Source organism: Anthonomus grandis, chromosome 13, assembly GCF_022605725.1.
Source record: "Anthonomus grandis grandis chromosome 13, icAntGran1.3, whole genome shotgun sequence".
Classification (NCBI taxonomy): domain Eukaryota; kingdom Metazoa; phylum Arthropoda; class Insecta; order Coleoptera; family Curculionidae; genus Anthonomus; species Anthonomus grandis.
Window position 1 is genome coordinate 24,261,696 of NC_065558.1, and position 24,551 is coordinate 24,286,246.

The 24,551-nt window shown below is 30.9% G+C and overlaps 2 protein-coding genes across 2 annotated transcripts; one reads left to right on the forward strand and one right to left on the reverse strand.

The window, feature by feature from the left end:
• Nucleotides 1-4,226: 4,226 nt before the first annotated feature.
• On the reverse strand, nt 4,227-16,952 carry LOC126744194 (uncharacterized). The gene is made up of 3 exons (XM_050451552.1): nt 16,278-16,952; nt 4,614-13,033; nt 4,227-4,558 (listed from the first exon to the last, which is right to left on the reverse strand). The coding sequence occupies exon 2, from the start codon at nt 13,031-13,033 to the stop codon at nt 6,479-6,481; it is 6,555 nt and encodes a 2,184-aa protein (XP_050307509.1). The 5' UTR covers nt 16,278-16,952; the 3' UTR covers nt 4,227-4,558; nt 4,614-6,478.
• Nucleotides 16,953-17,327: 375 nt separating this feature from the next.
• Nucleotides 17,328-18,489, forward strand: LOC126744195 (zinc finger Ran-binding domain-containing protein 2-like). Its single transcript, XM_050451553.1, has 3 exons — nt 17,328-17,447; nt 17,564-17,669; nt 17,984-18,489. The coding sequence occupies exons 1-3, from the start codon at nt 17,358-17,360 to the stop codon at nt 18,487-18,489; spliced, it is 702 nt and encodes a 233-aa protein (XP_050307510.1). The 5' UTR covers nt 17,328-17,357.
• The last annotated feature ends 6,062 nt before the right edge of the window (nt 18,490-24,551 follow it).

The following is a 24,551-nucleotide window of genomic DNA, read 5'->3' on the forward strand; positions in this document are numbered from 1 at the left end:
TCAAACCTTGAATAGGCAAAAAGGCACGAGAATCTTTCAATTGGAGCTAAAAACCCTATGGTTGGGTAGAAAATAAAACTTATTTCATGTTTATATTCCATAACCTGTTTATTGTTTTATCAACTTTTGTCATACAGTTATTTACTTTTAATAATTAAAGAGAAAAATGATCTATAATAAAGGTTGAGTTTTATTCAAGATACCATTCCTTAAGGCATAAACCAAATTTGCTCTATATTACTTTCCAGTCATTAGCATACAGTTATTATCCATTTTATACATATCTTTAATTTTCATCAAAATGTCTATAATAGATAGTTTACATTTCAAAACATACAATTAAAATTTACACTTTTTAGGCAAACAATCTTTACTCTCATATAAAGCAGATATTATTGAGACAGTTTTCTAAGAGCTACTGTTTATAAGTGGCGATCAGTTTAAATTTGTACACTTAATGCAAAATATTTCATAGGCAGTATTTATAATACATCTTTTATAATTAAGCAAGAGAATAAGGCAGTTCTTAAGTGTGTAAGAATATTCAGGTATAAATATTGTCTATGAAATATTTTGCATTAAGTGTACAAATTTAAACTGATCGCCACTTATAAACAGTAGCTCTTAGAAAACTGTCTCAATAATATCTGTTAAATCAATGTTTTTAATTTATTTAGAAAGTCTTTTAAGATATGTACTTAGGTCATTAAAAAGTTACAATGTCTTGAAGAACAGCAAACATATCTGGTTGTCAAATTGGTATGCTAGCTGAAAAAGAGGACAACAAAAATCCGAGGACTAACCCTTGAAGCACACTTACAATTATCTTTTAGTTTCTCATAATGCTCTCGGTCAAATAAATATGTCAAATCATTTATAATATTTTTGTTACATTAGCTATTTTACAATTTATACTTACCCTTAGAATACTTACCCAATTCTCTTAAATATTTCAAGTTTATGTGTTTCGATGAGTTCACTCATCATTATCAGACTCTAACCCCACATAGCTGTAATGTTTACATGAAAACCCAGTAAGTTTATAGGTTTTTCTGCCCTTCTAACCCAACCCAACCCGCTATATTATTTCAATCTTTAAGGTAGGAAAAACAAATAATGAACACAGTTAAATAATTAAGTAAAATCATCTTTATTTCATGAACTTATGTTACACTTACATATCACTTTATGTGATAGAAAAGAGACATTTTACAAAAACAGCTGTTCTTACACCTAATTTAAACATAAACATAATTTGTTAATGCCATATACACAAAGGTGCTCACATATGTCGCAGAGAAAATCTTTACACTTCTTAATATTATTATTAATCAAAGGATTTAAAGCCTAAAAGTTTTAGATTATAATTACATATATGAGAAATCATCATTTAGAAATTCTTGTATTGAGAAAAAACATTTTTTTAATAGATATTGTTTTATAGTAAATTTATATTGCACTAAAAAACTTGGTAGGTAACAGTTTAATGGTAGCAGGGAGAGCATTATAGAGTTTGGGAGCAAAGAAGGAAACCCAACACTTAACCTTGTGTAACCTATAAAAATTTGTATATATATGTTCTCTATTTCTCGTAAAATGAAAATTGTACAATTTTGTGTGTGGAGTAATCACTAATATGATGTTTAATATGTACTAAACTATATGATATATAAATACTTCTCTGTAAGGAAACTATCTTTGGTATCTAAATAATATAGAATATAGAACAACAACAATAAGATAAAAAAAAGTCTCTCCAGTTTTGGACTGGCTTTTTCTGCTTCTTTTCACCACCATCTTCCACCTTATCATCAACTCAACACTTGAAACATCTAGCTGCCAGAATCTGCATTCCTCCCCTTCGATAGTGCCACAACTGGATGCTATCTACTGCTTCGATTATCCTCTTAGATGTTTTAAAGCCTGGCATCTCGCTGACCTGAGCATTCAGACTAAGTGGCCTGCGACCAGTCATGAGCAAAACCATTAAGATACCCTGGCATAGACGCTAATTGTTAGACCATACAGATATCTATTTGTTATTCATATTTGACTAGGGACACATAACTGTAGTTGAATTTCCTTACTCTTTTGAGGTTACACACCTCTTGTGTGAAAACTGATTATATGCAAGGTGTAATATAACATTTACAGCGTTTAGTTAAGCGGATATTTGCCAATCTTTCACATTTTGGGCCTTATTCTAACTAATAAGTTCAATATTTTCTCCTTTTTGGTCTTGTTATTTATTTACATAATACATGTAGAGGTTAGGTTGTCATTGAAGCTCCTCATATTACATTAAGGCCTACCTTTAACGCTTGCGTTTTCTTCACAATTCAAATAATAACAATGATCCACTGTCCACAGTTAGATTTTGTGTTAAAATAAATAAATAGTCCACATTAAACCAACACTCCCGCACCCAAAATGCCATGTATGAGTCCTTCCGTCGCATGAAAACACGGTAAATTCTAAAACTTTACAACTTTGTCGAATGATCACAGCTAAAGGAAGGCGACTTGGGAAAAGATATGCACATAATCGGATTCTCCAGAGTCTCTAGAATTATTCCATACCGATTTCGGGAAATTCTGAGCTAATTTAAGTATTTTATCAATAATAATAAGAAGCAAGACCGAGCCGATTCATTCACGTTGACGTCATGTCACTGATGTCATCAAAACTGCGGTAAAGGTCGGCATTAAAATCGCCCGTAGACGTCAAAATCGACCATTTTCAGACGATGTTTTAGGGTATAAAAAAAGGTTTTTACCTTATGATTTGTACATGGAAAAATAGTATAAAGCCTTAGGAACAGTTTAACATCAATTCTGGACCGATTCCAGGTGGTTTTAGTAGTCAAATTTCGATTATAAAAAGGGTCTTATTTTCGAACGGAAACGGTCGAAAAGCGCAGGTTTCATTGCCTGGGTGACGTGCTTGTTGGGTGCTAGACCACTTATGGATTGTACCATGATCATCCGGCACTGGGGGGGTACAGCATTCCACTGGTCCATTTTTGGCACTTTTCATAAAAAATTAAATTTTCTTGGAAAATTGTGATATTTCAAACAAAACGGTATATAGTATATTATAGCCAGATAAATTCCGCGTGTCTGAAGGCAAAAATGGTCTTCCTACGTTACATAGGTATGCCAGTATTAAGCGTCAAAGTTAAAAAAAGGTGTAGAGCAAAAACTACTCTACGTAGATGACTGTAGAGTATATCAGAAAAAAGCTCTTAAAAAGTATTATAAACGTTGCAAGTTTCAAATCTCCAGGTGTCACCCTTAAAAAGTTATTAAATAAAATGTAATTTTTTTTTGTCAATTTTTTTGACCTTCATGGGAAAATTTTTTTATTGCTCGCCCTGTATGGTTCGCAAAAATTTCAGTTATATGGCATTTGAAAGATAAAAGATGAAGCTATTTTTTGAAAATTTTCTTTTTCCCGAAATAAGTTTCGTTTGGCGGCAAATTCAAAAAAACTGAAAATGCCAGAACTCGTTAAAAAAAAATTTTTGAAAAAAAAGCTCTAAATATGTTGTTTCTCTCATAAAACTAAGTCTTTTCGCCGAAAAACTTTTTTTATAAAAATTATCTTTTAGCCTCTGGAACATTTTGAATTTTTTTTTTACTGAACTTTGATCGCTTATAATAAATCACCCTGTATACGGATATGGCCCAAAAAGTATACAGCTCTTAAGCTCCCACCGACCCTTATGTCCTAAAAATTTCAAGTCATTTAAGGGCTTTAAAATTGAGTTCTAGCGAGAGAAAGGAATTTGACCGGCTTTTTTACCATTTTTTGACTTCAACTCGCAACCGCTTCCGTCTCGGGTGTCGGAAAAAAAAATTGTTTACATATCCATCATTCCCAATGTATTGAGACGCCACATGCCAAATTTCATCGTTTCACTAGCCATACAGCCAAAGTTATGAATTTTTATATCCCAAAAAACACGGTCGCGCGAGCTCTAGGTGGCGTGCATAATATAGTCGCTGACGCTCCTATATAACAAGTACGAGCTTCGCTCGTACTTTGATCAGTTGGGACCAGTAGAAAAGCTTTTGGTCAGAGGAGATTATTTAAAAATTAAATTTATTACATGATGTTTAACAGGTGCTCCGGCAACGTGGTCAGCAATATGTCTTACAGGTTTTTGTATTTATGGTTTTTGGGGTATCACGCTTCAGAGAATCATGATGTGATAAGAGCTCCGCTCTAATCTAAGTGTGCTAAAATGCATAATATGTCTGCAGCATTTGACGTAAACAGTTGTACTAGATAAACCACAAAAACCAGATTTAAAATTAACTTGACATAAATATAAGAAGGATTTTTAAATAATATTATAGTGAATAGTTAAAAATATACTCTTACCAATCTTCATAGGTCATACAGTTTCAAGGAAATACAGTTAAAATACAATTACTTGCTTTCTGTTTATATTCCTTGTATTATATGCATTATAGTATAAGTTCAATAAACTGGATAATTGGGAGATGTAAGTCCTGGCAAGTCATCCTTCCTAGCTGAGGCATAATTTGAATTCCTACAAAAAATATAATTTAAAAAATTAGAGAAAAATATTGAACGCAAAAACTTACTTAATGTGGATACTGAAGCCAGGCTATACTGCTGCCATATGGATATACTGCCAACATATAGTTTCGTCCTTACTGGGTGATACATATCCGAAAAATGTTTGATATTTCAGAAAGTAACAAATAAATGTTACCTTTTGAAATACTTTTAGGTCTGAAATGTAGAAGTAGACATAATAATTGTGACGCGGCACGAAGAAATCCACCTAAGCATACATAGAAAAGCTTCACAGGACAGCCGTGAAATGGTCGCCTCGTTTCTCAACGAGCATACGGGATGGAATCGTTTGTACAGGAGACGTAAGTGGAACGGGGAAAGAAGATCGCTCCGTAGTCCGTGCGCATGTTGAAGAACAGTGGGAAATACCAAACTTTGAAATTCAACAATTTCGTTATTTAAAGTATTACAAAATTTCCGAATGCAAAATGTCGTTAAAAATCAGCTCAAGATCTATAAGAATGAATTGAAAATGAAAAATTGGATTTTTTGACGTTTAGGTGGATTTCTTCGTGCGGTGTCAAATTTTTTTTTACATATTTCTTTCTGAGAAATTTTAAACATTAAAACTGCTGGGACACCTTTTGAGAATATTAGAAAAGTGACTCCACTGCAATTTACTTTGTCAAAGCCCATTAAGATTACGTAAAAAAGAAGCTGTTCAAAATTGCCTCCACAAAGCGGCTTTTACATTTGATTTAGAAAATGATTTACCACTTCACGTTAGCTTATTATAGATTGAACTTGAATGATGATGAAAATTTTAATGATTTTTTCAACCTAGAGTCAAATGTGTTGGTGAAGATCAAAACAGAAATTTAAAATCGATTTAAAATACTATCCGAAGATTCTCATGTCGAAGAAGTTCCAGTATCGACCAAATGCATAGCATTTGGTTCTTACTGGTACATAAGGTGAAGGAAGACATTATCCTAACCAAAAAGCTTAACATCCCGAGTCGTTACAGTTTTCTTTTTAAATTAGAAATACGATTTCGGGATGTTATTTAAAAAAAAAAGAAAAACTTATTTTTAATATAAAAAAAAAATAAAAAAAGTCATTATATTGCCAGTAAAATAATATACTGCTATATTATGGCAGAGAAAAAATCAAACCATAAATAGAAATTTATGTGAATCCTACTAAGATCTAGCATTCTTGATATTTGTTTATTTTATTTTTATGTAAAAAATAGAATATGTGTTTTATGTTAGTTTAAAATGTATTAGAATATGACCATATAAATATAATGGCCCATACAAAGAAGAAAATAAAGATGTTTACTGAGGGTTCTCATAAATTAAACGAGATTTGAAAAATATTCTTTATCCTTAAATTCGTCCATCCTTCTAAAATATGCTGTCAAAATCTCTGTCTCGATTTTGTGCATATTGGCGTGGCGTGGATTTGAAAAAGACATCAATCCTTAAATTCGTTCAGCCTTTTAAAATAAGCATCAAAACCTCTGTGTTGATTTTGTGCATATTGGCGTGGATTTAAAAAAAGACATTTATCCTTAAATTCGTCCATCCTTCTTAAATATGCTGTCAAAATCTCTGTATCGATTTTGTGCATATTGGCGTGGCGTGGATCTGAAAAACATATTAATCCTCAAATTCGTCCATCCTTCTAAAATATGCTGTCAAAATCTCTGTATCGATTTTGTGCATATTGGCGTGGCGTGGATCTGAAAAACACATTAATATCCTCAAATTCGTCCATCCTTCTAAAATATGCTGTCAAAATCTCTGTATTGATTTTGTGCATATTGGCGTGGCGTGGATTTGAAAAAATTGTCCTCATCTTGTGTGGTCGCCTGTATAGGCTAGTAGTATCGGTTTTCATGTAGGATGATATCTAGTTTCGAAATTTAACATTTTTCCAAGACTAATAAATATACATCTTCTAAAGTGTTATCGAAGCTAGATATTCTTGTTATACGATTGTCATCGCATTTCCACCATTGATCATCATAATTTACTAAACAAGTATAATGGCCTGATTCTATGGTATTTCCATGATGTCTAATAACACTCCTTACTTTAAATATTTGATTATCCAGATGTATACTTTCAGGGGCAAAATTGAAAAATTTGGTGTTTATCTTACTACCTTGAGGACTAATTCTCTGAAGACACACCACTAAATATTTGATGCAAACAACTACTGCGCGTGTTCTTAGATTACAATTATTACAATTAGGGCAAAGCCTATCAGAGTCTTTTAACATTAACATCGAATTAAAATCAATCACATCATCACAGTTTTCCGGAAAATAAAGAAAATGTGTGTATATTAGTTGTTCGCCCCCATTTGTATTAATATCACAACCTTGACAATTTAGGAGTTCATAGGTGGTAGCTTTTATAAAAATCCCAAAATCATCTACGTCTAATTTTTGAATCAAAGCCTGGCAAAATGATTGGGCATCCTTTTGTTGATTTTCAGTAAAATCGTCACTATGTGGTCCAGTTACTAATCGACGAACTGTTGCAGTGCAATTAATTTTTTTCAGCAAAATATCATTTAAAATATTATTTAATGCTGTATTCTTCTTTGAAATAGAAGCGCGAAATTCGGGCAAACATAAAAATGATTGAATAACACTATTTGCATAACAGGACACCTTATCATCGTTTACTAATCCGGGTGGTTTATTTATTACATAAGGAATATTATCCTCATCCGAACTAAGATCTATTACGATGTCATTATTTACACTTTCATTTTGATAGATGGAATCAGATAAAACATTTTGAGTTAAAGTGTGACTAGTTCTAAATCGACTTTTGATAAGAGATTTTGTTAGATCATCGTTGTTCGCTTTATCTAACTGACGCTTTGGAATAAAACCATTGTCATAAAGACTAACCACTATTGATTTATGGTGACTATATACCGTGTTATAAATATTGTGACTTAAATTATTAAAATTACTGAATAGCCAATCAATTTGGGTTTTTGATTTAGTAGTAGACTCACCAATGTCAAGTTTTGAAGTAAGGCCTTTTGATATTAAGCAATGTTTTAGACCATTATCACAGTTATTAATAATATCCTTATTAAAATCTCCAATGATTAAAATGTCCCCTTGTTGCCCAATAAGAATTTCGTTTAAACAAATTTTTGCTTCTATAACAGTCAGTTTTGGTGGAATATAAACTGCTATAACATTTATATCATTCAATAAAAATGAAATGGCTTGAAAAAGTATACCAGAGAAGTTTTTTACATATTTTTTCACTAATTTTATTTCCACTGGTATATCTAGTTTCTTGTAACAAATAATTCCGAAAGGTTTACTGACACTTTGATCATTAATTAAATTGGCAAAAACTTCAAAGTTATTTAATTTTAAATTTTGTTTGTTCTTATGCAACCATGTTTCAACAAAAATTAATATATGTGCGTCTTTAAAAATTGGATTATTACTGATAAGACTAATATTTTTTGAGAAACTCTGCACATTATGGTAAGCAATTATGCATTTAACATTTGAATCCTTAATAAATTGAGTGTCATACTTTGATGTCATAAGTTTATTTGTTTGCATAATTACTAATTCCTTAAAAGCTGCATTATCTTCGTTTGGCGGTTTTGGAGCCTTGAAGTTTCCAACAATATAGAGGCCGCTAAGCTTAGTGGCCCGACTACAAGCAACGTAGGTACTGCTTCTGGTCAGCCCACTGCCAGTATGGACAGCAACTTGCTCATAGGTTGCGCCTTGACTTTTATGAATAGTAATTCCCTCGCTGATTAACAGAGGAAATTGAAGTCGTTCAACATGTACGTTGCTGCCTTTTTTAATCTTAATAGCTCTTGCGGCTTTTTCTATTGGCGTCCAAGTGGATGGAATATGTTTAGATTTCATAAGGGATTGTGCTTTGTTTCTGCATTCTTTGCCAGATTTGTCATCGAAAAATTCAATCCAAACTCGATATGGAATCTGGTTTTGATTAAAATCTATTTGGCGTAGAATACCAGTTGCACCATTAACTATGCCGTCACTAGTATCTATATTCATAGATATCATGTATTTGGCATCTACTTGTAGAATTAATGTTAACATTAAGCCAAAACTTTCTTCTTTTTTTAACCCTTTAGCATATTCCATAAATAAGTGTTTTAAGCGATCAGAGCAACTTCCCTTTATGATATCTCGAGCCTCACTTATTGCCCTTTCTGTTTTATATGTGGACAGTTTTTTTTCATTAAATGCATCTACTTCCTTATTAGTGGCAAATAGGTGCATTGCATTTTCAGGAATTAGATCTGTATGAACTTCTCTTGATTTTATAAGCTCTATATCCTTATTAGTCATTTTGCCAAGAGCCATATTGTTTAGGGCTACGGCAAAAGCTTTATCTTCACTTTGTCTCATTATCTCAGTCAATTCGAAATATTTAAAATGGTCCCACAAATATGTGCCACATAGCTCCTTGTACGGATTTGATTTCACTGGCAAAAATATAAATACGTCCCTCACTGGTGGAAGTTGGCGAATGTCTCCACACATAATAATAGGGATATTACCAAAGACAGCATCAGATTTAAATATTTGCTGTAATCTACTATTAATATGGTCAAACATTCTGGCGCCTACCATGGAATATTCATCGATTATAATTAACTTCAAATCACGTAAATTACAATAAATCGTATTAACTAGTTCGTGGCTCAAAGGAACTAATTCTTCACCATATTGAGATATAGGAAGAGATAATGCCGAGTGTAGGGTGATGCCTCCAATATTAAATGCGGCTTTGCCTGTCGGAGCGCAAAGCAAAACTTTAAGACTGGTAGGATTGTTTCCTGGAATCGAGTTGTAATGTCGCAACAGCGACTGAGTAATTGCTGTGATTAGATGACTTTTTCCTGTACCAGCGGATCCACTAAGTATACAGTAGAAAGTTTTTCCCTCTATTATACTATCTTGCACAATATTTAAAAAATGGTATTGCTTATGGTTTAGCTTACCTATAAGCGAATAATATTCTAAGTCACTTATTTGATAAGGTGTTGGAAATACTACATGTTTTACTGGAGAATCATCATCTTGACCAACACAACTAAATGGATCATATATAGGCTTGTCTAAACCATATACACCAAACTCACTATCGATTTCTCCATCGAATCCGTTATGAACTAATGCATCTGATTTCTCTTCAGCAAGTTTGAGGGCGTCATCAATTATCTTCTCATCTAATACATTGAATTTTTTACGATTTATAGAAAGTTCTTCAAATCGATCTTCATATATGGTTTGTTGATCTATATTTTCCTGTTCTATTTCATCCACTTCATTTCTCCATGGAAGATACAACATGATCTGCTCCCTGTAGTAGTTTTTGGGGTCTTCTTGAAGTCCGTATTGACGATAGGAAATAATTTTAGCGCAGTTTCTTCTTACTAAGACGCCACTACCGTCTTTTAGGGGTAAACTATTGATTTTCGTTCTTGCCTCTTTTTTAAAAAATTCGTAGTAGGCTGCGAATTCTGCTAAGCAAATATTTTCCATTTCGTCGGGTCTTGCTTCATAATGTTCTATTAGCCCCTTTTGGTATATGTTAATATCATCACTATCCATCTGATTTAGTTCTTCTAAGCTCTTTAGCATTTTTGTCCTTTCTTTAATTGGGCTTGTAGGAATGTATATGTAAGAGGTACTAGTGTCATGCATGTGCAATTGCAACACTGAGTATGCTGCTTCTTGAGCACTTACCTCACTGGCATTTAAAAAAGCTGCTGCAAGAGTCTTGAGTTTGCTTTTAATATCCAAGTTGCCTTTTTTAATTTCCTCCATTGTCTTCATTAATAGGTCAGATACTCCTCGTGACGATTTATTGATGTAGCCTACAATATAAGAGCAGCAACCATATGGCTCGTAGACTAATTGTATATCCATGTTACTTTTCATCATGGAAAAGATTTCCTCATTATAATTATTAATAAATCCGTCTTTTGGCTGCCTCTTTAAAAACAATGTTGGTTTGAATATATTGTGTTGAATAATATTTACATATTCTTCTTTAGAGGTACCAAGATCATCCAAAAATTCTTTAAATGATAAATCTGGTTTGGCTTTAAGTTTCGTCATTATCGTAAAATACTTTTCAGACATGGCTTTACGTAGTTCTGGTTCCTTTACTCTGTCAATATTAATTGGCATGAGTATAACAGACTCATCCATTGGGAGATATGGGATATGATACCTACAAACTTTGTATCCCTTAACATCTTTTTGACATGACTTGGAATGGTGGTGTGTATTAAACTGAATAATGTCGCGTACGCTTTCTAAGTCACTCTGGCAGGTAATATACCTATTTGCGAAATCGGCACACTCCTTGAAGCTCTCTGGCGTCACACCTAATTTGGGAGCATTAGACAACCACAATAATCCATGCACATGTGGGGACCCACGATGCTGAAATTCTACCCGATAATAGTGATGTTCTATTGGGTTCTTTTTAAAAGGTCCATTGGCACTCTTCATATGTTTAAACAACAATTTAAACCGATTATCGAAGTACCTAGCACATGTTACGGGATCTTTTCTAATTAAACGAGTCTTCTCGATATAGGGTAGATTACTTGCTTCCTCAAGGGTAAGTTCTTTATTATCTACTATCTTTGCTAATATGACGATCAATTCAGGCCATGCCGTTTCTGCCGCAGATATAGTAAAAAACAAAGTTGGAATTCCAAACTGACGAATCATACACAGCAATTTTGTTTTTTCTCGTTGCCAATATGCAGGTGAACTTCTGACCTTACTAAGAAAATGGAATCCTTGGTCATTTTGAATCAGGTGCTCAACAAAGTTTGTTTGCCTAACTTGTCCAGCTGTATATGTCCCTTTCTCATTCTTCTTTTTTCTTAGGGCTGTGTAAACCGCTTTTGTTAGTTGTATTAATTGGCATTTTTTAAATGCGTATAGTAGAAAATCAGTTCTTGCAAATCTTCGGTCCATGTGTTGCAGTAATATTTTAACTTCGTCCGAGTAACTAAAGTTAACAAAACATTCTTTAGCGTATCCACAAAATAGTGATGGAAATGACAATTCATCACTGTATTTGTCCATCATTAAATGCAGTGGCGTTTTTCCTTCTCCTGGTGCAAAACAGATATTTTCTGAATTACATTTATCTAGAAGAGTTTCTTGACCACCAGGATTCACTGGCTCATCAACTTCTAAAAATTCAGTTAAGTCATAAATATTTTGCTTATCATTTGAATTATTTATTATGCTAACTGGATCAAAGATATTTGTGAGTGATGTATCTCCTTCATTAACTTTCATTTTTTCGACATCTTTATTCAATAACTCAGATGACATTTTATTTATTTCACAAAGACCACCTGAAGTTTTTATAAAATCTTCAATGCTTTGTTCCCAATCCTTTGAAACAGAAAGTTCTATACCCTCTTGCTGGTAAAGAGGTTGCTTGCACAAATATTCAGCTGCCTTCAAGATTATTTTTGGCCTCACAGTTTCAAATAGATAAGCATTTTTATAATCCAATTTACGTTTTAACTGGATCTGTATGGTTTGGCTATCATTTAAATTCCGAGGAAGTAATGTAGTGGATGTATTTATATTTACTGGTACATTAACAATTTGTCCTGTTATGTAGCATTGCCTGGCATATCCAACTTCCCTGATTTGCATAAAAGGTATTCTTGGCGATACCATTCTTTCTTCCAAAATTGATAATCCTTTTAACTCTTCTGGTACAGCATGAACCATTTTATAATTGCCACACCAGAATTTGGGTAGTTTTCCTTTGTAAAGATTAGTTAGGCAAGAGCCACAAAAATTGTAACCATTATTTACAATTTTATGAATAAAATCGGAGCCAAACTTATCTTCCAATCGCTGGATGTTTATTGTTTTACATATAGATGGAAACCACAATCTTAAGCAGCAACTACATACAACCGTTGGTCCCTCTCGTACAGCCAATTCAAAAGGTGTAGGCTCATGTAATGATATAGGTATGATGGAGTTATGCTCGGAAACTACTTCAACATCTTTATTTTTTTCGTTTTCTTGTTCTAAATTAACTTTCTCAATTTCCTTTTTGTTTGTTTCTATTTCTTGATGTTTTGGAATATCTGTCTCTTGAATAATATCATTAATAGAACAAACAACCTTATCCTGTTTTCTCTTTGATAAATCATTGGTCAATTTACGTTTCTTTTCAGGTTTTAAATCATTAGCTTGAGTAGCAGTTTGTTTCCTTTTAGTGGTATTTTTACCTATACATATCTCTCCAGTTTGTATTTGTATTTGTTCAGATGCATTATTCTTCAAGTCATCAATATGAATCTCCTTGCTCTGATTAGATATATTTTCTGCCTTTTTGGCTTTCTTTAAAAGGCTTTTAGTCTTGGCTGACTGTTTCTTCATTCTAGGCATCTGAAAAATAATATTAATCGATTTCTAATGCAATAATTCAAGTGACTTTTTAAACATCAGTATTAAAATATTCATTACACATTCATAAATTCTGAAATGTTCAGAGCATATTCCTTTGCAATTTTAATAACTGAACTTAACAAATGACATATATATTATATTTTAACCTATTTACTTCAACAAAGATACAGAGAAACAATCTGATCAATTAAATTGTTATTTAAAATTTATTTATTAGTTAATAAACAAAGCACAAGGTAAGAATAAACAATGAAAATTAAAAAAAGAAATACCCTTAAAGGCTCCTTTAGATAGCATATGAAAATCATTTAAACATAAAAGCTAATACTTTATGTGTCAGAGAAGTCTTAACACAAATTAATTCTATAGACATGAGATGTATTTTCACTGCTGAAATAATAAATATTCAATAATTTAATAAATCTACTCACTGATTACCTTCAATTCAACTTTACTGACCTCTTTCTTGTACCTTATTGCTTTATGCCATATATTTTATGTTATTTGTAGTTGTATTTGCCTTTTTATATTTATTGACTTGCGTTAGAAGTACTTTATTTGGTAACTATACTAAATATAGTTGTAAGAGTATTGTTTGCAAATTATTCAATTAAAAGTATATTTGAAGTAAACCTAATCATCACAGAAACATTATAGCTACTATTTAGTAATCAGTCACAATCATTCAAATCATAAGTTAAATAAAACTATTATAAAAATACAAATTGAACATTTAACAGTTGTTCTGTGGTAATATTACCTGATTTACAATTCTGATCACAAATCTAAGCAAACTTACCAGCAGTAATTTTCAAAAAAAAATATTAAATTAATAGCCCATATTATTCTAGATATTTTAATAAATAAATCTTTGCAAAAAGGCATTTTTCCAGAATGTTTAAAGTTTCACTATATAAGGGAGTGGACAAAAATAATGGAGAAACTTTTTCTTAAAAGACTTTAAAACTTTATGGCAAACAGCAACATATTAAGTAAATGTCAGTTTGGCTGTACAATAAGGAAAAAATTTATATTTATATATTATTATCAGATCCAAAAAGTAATATCTGACATTACTAAATCAGTCGAACAATAGGAAATCACCTATGGAATATCATGTCATTTCAGAGAAGCTCTCAATAGTGTTAATCTTGAGGTGCTACTTCAGAAAGGCAAAAAGTAAAATTGTGCCATGAGAATGGTTTTTTCAGAATGGCAGGGAGCATGCTCAGGAGTCCACAAGGGTCAGTCCTGGGGCAGAGCTCTATTTCTCCTGTTTATAAACGATTTACTCAACTCAACTCAATTTTATAAGATAATTACTGCAGTCATATTATTCTGACAGCCATTTAATATTTTGTGTATAGTATAAGTATAGGTAGATAATATTTTATCCTTGTTTTATTTTGTTCTTATTCTTAGAATTTTATATTAAGGTTCTTTTATGAGAAAATTCCATATGGCTTATGTAAGCCTCTGTATCTTTTTTGTTTAAAGTCTAACAAAACTGTGGTGTGGAAACTGAAAATAAATTGAAATATATAACTGAAGTGAAAAAGGAAAAATCTCAATATGTCCACCTTATCGAGAGGCAATTTTTAGATCAAGTTATGATAGTTATTATCCATTTAATAATATGATTCTATTATCAATAAATTTAATAAGTGCTCTATTACAATATTAGCTCTACTAGGTATACATATTACAGAATTATAAGTTTAAGACCAAAATTTATTTAGAATAATTACATTTAGGAAGAATCAATCTCAAAATTAATTCATTACTATCAGCTTTTAAAGAGATGCAGTAAAACTACTTTTCTATTTACATTTCTAAGCATTAACATCAAAAGCAACTGTTACCTCATTGTATTATCCATACAGATTATTCTACCCATTGTGCCTAAAAAAAGTTGCAGTATAGGTGTAACAGAGATATTAAGAACTAAGGTATATAATAAACAAATACATGTAGGCATTTGATACAATGTCACATTTAAAAATTATACCAGGCATTTGTCTCAGTCACTAAGGTCCTTCATCAAGTGATTTATATAAAATATTTTAGCTACATTTGATTATATTTATAATAATATATAAAAATTTCCTAGCTTCATATAATCATTGAATGGCTAATTAATAGGGGTTTTTCAATACCAAGTTTTGGTGTTAACTCTTTTGGTAATATATATAAATTACATAACAAAACTACCCTATACTAAGCAAATTAAACTAATAAATATTACCTTAGTAATATTTAATAAACATTTAAAATATTGAGGCAAATCCCTAGTATAATTTTTAAAACTGATTAAGATTTGACTGATTAATTATCATTGTATCAAATGATTGTGTGTGTATGTGTAGTATATATGCCTTAAATCATAATATCTCTATTACATCTAAATTGGAATATTTTTTGTATGCAGTAGATAGAATAACCTCCATAGATACTAAAACAATATAACAGTGCTTTTGATGTCAGTGCTTAAAAGTCTATATAGTTTTACTTAATTTGTTTGAAAGCTAACAAATTTATTCAGTTAGTTGTGAATACAAAACAATAACTGGTTGACTCAGTTACTTCATTCAGATATTTGAAAAACCTAGGTCCTAAACCTATAAGTCTGTAATATGTAACATGATCTATTCTATTCTAAAATGTCTTTAATAATTGCCAAGATCTATAGATTTAACGAAAATATATAACTCCATGGAGCCTTTTGAATTTAATGATAATAAAATAATATTATTAAATTGACACTAGATAAATAAGTACCTACTAAAATATTAAACTTAAAAAGTGAATTGGATAAACTAATGTTCTAATAATGTCATGATTTTTAGCATTTCAGATGATTTTATCTATTTTTATTGATTTCTGAAACCGAAGTATTTTGTGAATTAGTGATCAAAATTGCAAATTTTGAAATATTACCACAAAATACCATATCTGATTAATAGTTATTTAATATGCCTTCCTTGTAAATCATATAAACAGCAAGTCATTACAATGTTAAGTGTTCAAGTTGTATTTTTACCTTTAAAGGTTAATAGTGCTAAAAGTTAGTAATAAAATAATGATATTTGGATATTATGTTATTTGGGGTGTTATATAATATCTTTTAAATTAATTATGAATTTCCATACAAGCCAAGCCACTTGACACATAACACAGTGAATAAATTCAACACAGCCAAAAAATAAATTAAATTAAAACTTACCTTGCAGTTTTTTTCTAGAAGATATCTCGATAGGTAAGTTTGAGGTAAAAATGCAGGATACCAATCGCCTTAATCTTTCACAATGTCCAAATATCCTGATATACTGTGCAGCAAATTTTATTCTAAAGGACACTAACTTAACTTGAAAACAGTAACCACTAAATACCACTTCCTATCAACACCTTTGGTTTGTTAATTTATAGTTTTATAATCAATAGACCAATAGGTTAGATAAAAACTTTTTGAGAAATACTTGGCAATTAAGTGCACTAAAAAAATAACAGTAGATTTCTTAGATAAAAAATTATAGATACGGAATATAGCAATTTCACTTTTTGCAACAAACAGTATAACAAAGCCTGCACTATAACCTAGAAAACAAAACAAATAAAAACTCAACACTATAACACAGATTGGCAATCAATTTGTTTAACAAATGTTCCTGCTGCACAGTATTAATAACTTAAATTGATAAGTTTTTCTCTTCTTCTAACTTGTACAATAAACAATATTTTATGCCTTTTCTTCTATCCTTGGAAACAGAAATGTTATCGGTAGCAATTAGCACTCATACACGATACACAAAATCGAATCACTATATATTTATGATTGAAATCATATAAATAAGATGTTTTGATTCCTATTTACATTTTTTCTTCACAAATAATATAACAATAAAATTTAGCCACAGACACCATATGACCATGACCAATGACAGACAGTTGACACTTGTCAGCATTTGGATACAAGAAACGAGTAATAATGATGATGAGAAGAATTTTATACTTTTGACAGCGTTGCCAAATATACTTTTATTTGTTAGCAGGATGACTCTTGATAAAAATTTATTTAAAATAATCATTTATTTGACGGCAGGGCAAATTGACTTTTATTTAAAAAGTAGTATTCGACTTTTTAAGTTAATTTGTTTAAATTATTAACATTGAAACTTTTCAATGCTTTTATCTTTTACATAATATATTCATGGTAGGCCGTGAAAACATCGTATAAAACAAATGACACTCAAAATTAATAAACAACGCGTTCTTTTGACTGAGTAACGTCATTTTTTAACTTATAATGGACAATAAAAATATCATGAATATTAAAATTGACTGTAGGGAGAAAATGGAGAACTTAACTTTAAGCGATTCTGCCAATACTATGAGAGTAAGTATAATGACTTTTCAATAGAGCATTTTCAATTATTATTCCATAAGTATGCAAAATAGAAGCTTTTAAGGGTCCTGAATATTAAAATAATACGATTTTTATCCTTTTTCAAGACTGCCCAAAGAAAAACTACAAATGAGGTGCCGTCTGTCGAAATTGACCGAAATAATCCTGCATATTGGGCGGAAATATTTAAAAAACAAACGGCAGTCCCTCCGCGTAAGTATGACAATATAAATAAATAAAAAAACATATATGTAGCGCCTACATAAATTCTTTTTTTTTTCAATTTTTATACGCAAGTGTAAAAACCTTTTTTCATTTACCTTACCTAAAAAAACCCTAAATTTCTTTACAAAAAGTAAGATGTGACCATTATAAGCATTTAAAAAAACGCACATAACTCATATTTAACTATTGGAACTTTATTTGATTAGGATAAAATGCATATATGCACTTTTATTTTAGAAAAAAATGTTTATTATTTTTTTATAACTTTTATTGTTTTCATAAAGGTATTTATTAATTTTTAGAGAATAATGGCGAAATAATGGAGGTAGAGGAAAAGGAAGCTGAAGGAAAAGAGGAGGAAGAAAAAGATCGACAGAATTGGATAAGGCAGAGGAGAGAAGAAGGCAGAATGAGAGAGGACAGAAAAAGGGAGACAAGTAGAGGTGCATGTAGGGAAGAAAGGAATAGAACTAGAAGTAGGGGAGAAAGAGGAGAGACGAGTAGAAATAGAAGCAGGGAAAGATTTGGGAGCAAGGAAGAAAGAAGGGAAAGGAATAGTAATGCAAGGGAAAGATTTAAAAGCAGAGGAAATAATATTAAAAGGGGAAATATACGTGGACGAGGCAGAGGACGGGATGGGAGGAGAGGGGACAGTCAGAATGTTCGGGCAGCTAATCGCGGACGTGGGCGTCGCGCAATATCAAACACCCAACAACCAAATCAGGCTGGATCTGCTGTTGTAGGGTGTTTGCAGTTCAATGACATTTCGTCCATGGTTGAATTTACTAGACAATTTATAAATCATTAATTTTAGTTTGTTGTTTAATTTATTTATAAAATTTGTATGTGTTTAGTTAATACATGTTGTTTGTATTTTGTGTCATATTTCTGCTGTATTATTTCTTTCAACCAAAAAAAAATCACCAAGTGCAAAATAGATGACGACAATTATTAAACATTTCTTTTATTTATTATCTTAATTTGCTAACTCAAATAGTGGTGGTGTCTTTTGACGGTCTAAAATTTCTCCGCTTATTGTATGGTATGGGTAGTAGCCACCGTCGAATTAAAATAAGCGTCACCTCCTTTAACAACCCTTATGCAATGAGATTAAAACCATTGCACAATCAATCATTAAAAATTATTTGTAATAAAGTATGAAACGCATTTAAGATAAAAGAATAATAGAAACCATCAACGAATTGAATAGAAGCTATATAAAGCAAGATATTAGTAAAAATGGGGAAAAAACAAACGAGAACTGGTTTTTTCTACGGTACTATTTTTTTTCCTGACTTGGTTACTATTAAATATTTATGTAAGCCAAAAAATGACAATCACCGCTAAAACAACCCAAGAAAAAAAATTTTTTTTTTTGGTCGAAAATCGAAAAGAAACCCGCGAAAAATTTCAAAAAAATGGTTTTTAGTTTTTTCTAAATAAACTATAAATCTGACACCTTTTTGTTTTAAATAAAAGTTCTCGGGAATTTTGTGAGGTATCCGTGTGTTAAAAAAAATTGATTCTCTAGCTATCACAGAATTGTAGAAAATTGGAGAACAATATTAAACATAAATATCGAATCATCAAGAGACCTATGGAAAAATTTCAATTTTTTATAAGACCTTTCAAAGACTAGTAAAAAAGCTTTATGATAAATTTTTCCACCAATTATACGAGTGCCACAATACAAAGGGAAAGATTATGTCCCATAAGAATTCATGTATGGGAATAAGACAACCGGGTTTTTTCGTGGATTTTTTTCATTTTTCAGTTTTATTTTTAAAAGCCAATGGTAATAAAATATGAAAAGAATTGACAGGAGAAAAATAAGGAATAAAAAAAATCATAAACGAATTGAATCGAAGCTATAGAAGCCGAGATATAAGTAAAAATGTGGGAAAAACAAAAGAAAACTGGTTTTTTTCCACCGTACCATTTTTTTTCCCTAAAATGATTATTGGCAAATTTTAAAGTAAGTCCTAAACTAACAATTTCCAGTAAAAAAACCCAAGAAAAAAAATTTTTTTTTTTGGTCGAAAATCGAAAGGGGTATACCCACGAAATTTTCGAAAAAATAGTTTTAATTTTTTTATAAATAAACTATAACTCTGACAACTTTTTGTATTGAATAAAAGTTCTTGGAAATATTAAGAAGTATCCGTCTGTCAAAACGAATCGGTTTTAGCTATTATAGAATCGGAGAAAATTGGAAAAAACTATTAATCATAAATATCGAAATATCAAGAGCCCTATGGAAAAACTTCAATTTTTTATTTTTCTATCTTGTACTACTTCAAAATATCTTTAAAAAAGGTTATTACCAATTCGGCTCTAAAATGAACAGAAAACCTACTTCTTGGCATTTGTCGATTTTCGAACAAAATCCGGCCCAAAATGAACATTTTTTCAAAATATGCTCCGAATTCAAAATTTCTTTCTTCTGGTTAAAGACCATTCAAAAACTAGTAAAAAAGCTTTATGATAAAATTTTCCACGATTTATACGAGTGCCACAATATAAAGGAAAAGATCAGGTCGCATAAGAATTCAGGTATGGGGATAAGAAAAATGGGTTTTTTCGTGGATTTTTTTGATTTTTTAGTTTTATTTTTGAGAGCCAATAGTAATAAAATATCAAAAGAATTGACAGAAGAAGAATAACGAATAAAAGAAATCATAAACGAATTGAATCGAAGCTATAGGAGTTGAGATATAAGTAAAAATGCAGGAAAAACAAAATAAAACTGGTTTTTTCCCACCGTAACATTTTTTTTTCCTAAAATGATTATTGGCAAATTTTAAAGTAAGCCCTAAACTAACAATATATAGTAAAAAAACCCAATAAAAAAAAATAATTTTTTTTGGTCGAAAATCGAAAGGGGTATGTATACCCACGAAAAATTGCGAAAAAATGGTTTTTATTTTTTTCTAAATTAACTGGAACTCTGATAACTTTTTGTTTTAAATAAAAGTTCTCAGGAATATTACGAGGTATTCGCATGTCAAAATGAATCGAATCTAGCTATTATAGAATCGGAGAAAATTGAAAAAAAGTGTAAAACATAAATATTGAATTATCAAGAGCCCTATGGACAAATTTAAATTTTTTATTACTCTATCATGTAATATTTCAGAGTACCTTTAAAAAAGGTTATTACCGATTTGACTATAAAATGAACACAAACTTATTTATTTGCATTTTTCGATTTTCAAACAAAATTCGGCCCAAAATGAGCATTTTTTTAAAATATGCTCTGAATTCAAAATTTCTTTTTTCTAGGTAAAGACCATTCAAAAAGAAATGAAAAAGCTTTATGACAAAATTTTCCACGATGTATACGAGTGCCACAATATAAAGGGAAATGATTATAGGTCCCATAAGAGTCTATGTATTGGCATAATGCAACCGAGTTTTTACATCGATTTTTTTAATTTCTCACTTTTATTTTAAGAGACACATGTAGTAAAATATGAAAGAATTAACAGGAGGAAAAATAGGAATAAAAGAAACCATCAACGAATTGAATCGAAGCTATAGAACCCGAAATATTAGTAAAAATGGGGGAAAACCAAAACAAAACTGGTTTTTCCCACTATATCACTTTTTGTCTTAAAATGGCTATTGACTAATTTTATTGTAAGCCCTAAACAGATAATTTCTAGTAAAAAAACCAAAGAAAACCCTTTTTTTTGTTCGAAAATCGACAGGGAAGGATTAAAAAAGGTTATAACCGATTTGACTTTAAAATGAACTGAAAACCTATTTATTTCCATTTTTCAATTCTCGAAGAAAATGCATATTCAAGATGAACATATTGGTTCAAGATCATTCAAAAAATAGTAAAAAAGCTTAATGACAAAATTTTCTACAATTTATGGAAGTGCCACAATAGAAAAGGAACAGATTAGACCGTATAATAGTCTGTGTATTGGGTTTGGATAAAAGAATTTTCACGTCGACTGTTTCTATTTTCCATTTTAAACTCGAAAGGCAATTATATGAAGAGATGAAAAGAATTTAAAAAAAAATAAGAAACCACCAAGGAACTGAATAGAAGCTATAAAATCTGACATCAAAAAAAGTCTGACTTAAAAAAAAAACAAATGGAACCACGTTTTTTACACAGCAACTGGTTTCACATTCATATTCTACTTAACAACCCCTACTTAATAAAAAACTCCAATAAACTAATATTATTACTACTACTAATTATTACTCTTATTTTATTTACAAATAATTTCAAGGTATTAATAACCTTAGGTAAGCCTTAATAACCCTGTTTCTTACGATTACAACTACGAGTATCATAAATTAAAAAAAATATAATAATCATTATTTTCCTTATATATAAACCTAAATAAATCAAAAACCAACTGTCAATCAAATGAATAAAATAAGAAAGAAAACTTATAGTCACGTGACTCTTTTTTTTTTCTATTGGTTCTGTGCCGAGCACATTTACTCACAAGTTCCAAGCGGAACAACAGTATTTATGATAAATAATGGCTCATATCACATCCACCTATATCTCAAACAAATTTGAAAAACTCATTGTGTCACTTAATAATCTAAAGACTTATATCTTATACTCTAACCTATACATATATTATAGATATATGTATCTATTAATTATTTTAATGCATGTATTAAATGCTTATTTATTTTATTAATTTTTATAAGTTTACTACTAAATAGAAGTATAGAATATCTTTTGGAAATTTTGGAACAGTCACACGCTTCTCGCCACGGAATTTAAGCAACGCACTGTTTTAATTTTAGACAATACAGGGTGGCTCGGATAGGTAGCAACGGTTAACCTTAATTTTAAGAAATCAATCATTGTTTTCCATATAAACCTCATAAACCAATTTTCAATCAAATGAGATCAATAGAAAAATAGTTTTGATAGTCACGTGACCTGAAAACTCAATCGTTTAAAAATTTGTTAAAAACCAATAATTATTTCCTACATAAACCCCAAATACCAAATGTCAAACAAAACGGACCCATGGGAAAAAAGTTCCGATAGTCACGTGACCTTAAAACTCAATATTGCAAAAATTTACTAAAAATTGATAATTGTATCCTATATAAACTCCAAATATCAAATATCAATCAAATCGGACCCATAGGAAAAACCTTTTGGTAGTCACGTGACCCTCAAACTCAATATTTTAAAAATTTGATACAAACCAATAATTATTTCATAAATAAACCCTAAATACCAAATTTCAATCAATTCGGACCCATAGGAAAAAAGTTTTGATTGTCACGTGACCTTAGGACTCAATATTTAAAAAAAAGATTAAAAATTAATAATTATTTCATAAATAAACCCCAAATACCAAATTTCAATCAAATCGGACCCATAGGAAAAAAGTTTTGGTAGTCACGTGACCCTAAAACTCAATATTTCAAAAATTTGTAAAAAATTAATAATTATACCCTAAACCAAACCCAAATACCAAATTTCATTCAAATCGGGCAAATACCAAAAAAGTTTCAAAAAAAAAAAAAATTACCATATAAAATAATAATACCATTAAATCCCGATTAGATTTTTTTTTTATCATTAGGACCCACTGTGTTGTAATTTTTGTCTAGCAAAATGCCTTGTATAGCCACTGTGTCGCATGAATATTATATTATATTACACGGAAAATGTTAAAACGTCAAACGTTGTCGAATTATCACGGCTAAAAGAACCCGATTTGGTAAAAGATATGCACATATTCGGATTCTCCAGAGTCTCTGGAATAATTCCGTACCAATTTCAGGAAGTTCTGAGCTATTTTAAGCATTTTATCAATGAAATTAGGAAGCAAGTCCGAGCCAATTCATCCACGTTGACGTCATGCTGTCAAAACGTAAAAGTCAGCCGTAAAAGTCGGCAATAAAATCACGCGTAGACGTCAAAATCGACCATTTTCAGACGATGATTTCGGGTATAAAAAAAGGTTTTTACCTTATGATTTGTACATGGAAAAATAGTTTAAAGCCTTAGGAACAGTTTAACATCAATTCTGGACCGATTCCAGTCGGTTTTAGTAGTTAAATTTCGATTATAAAAAGGGTCTTTTTTCGGCGAAAATCGCCGTGTTCGTTGCCATGCGCACGCCGGCCCAAACGCCGGTCATGGGTGACTCGAATGTACCTCTTGTGTGGGTAGATTTTTAACGATTTTTCGTACTTGGGACTTTTTTGAAAAAAAATTACTTTTAGGGTACTTGTAAAAATAGCGAAAAAATGAAATTTTAGTATGTTATAGTAAAATGAATGGCGCATCTGCTCGATTGGTTTTAGTTCTTCTATCACATACCGGGTGCGCACAATTAATTTCCAAAGTCAAAAAATGTTAAAAAATTCATAACTCAAAAACGGTTTTACTTAGAAGTACGGTTGAAATTGGAAAAGATTCTGCTTATCACACGCTACAAACCGCCCATAAGCCATTTGGCTCTAAGTAGCGCCACTAAAAAGTTATTAAGGCTGGAAAAAAAAATGTGTGAAAAAGGGTATTTTCAACTGAGCGCTGCTCACCCTGTATAAATGATAGCGTTAAACTTAATACACCGTTTTATTTGGAAAGGATGCAGGTTTAATTAATCCAAATGAAATTTTTTTAAATTTTGCACCATAAAAATTTTACACAGAAAAAACTAAAAAAAATCAATTTTTTTGGGTTTTTTTAATTTTTTTCCTAGAAAAAAAGATTTTTTCAAAAAAAGTCCTTAATAAAAGTTGTAGTTCTCGTTGAGGCGCATACATTTTCTGTGAGTCACTATTTCCGGAAAGATACAGTTAAACCGTCAGAGGGGCTGGAATATCACACATGTCTGAAACTTTGAGCGTTAAAAAAAAATACTT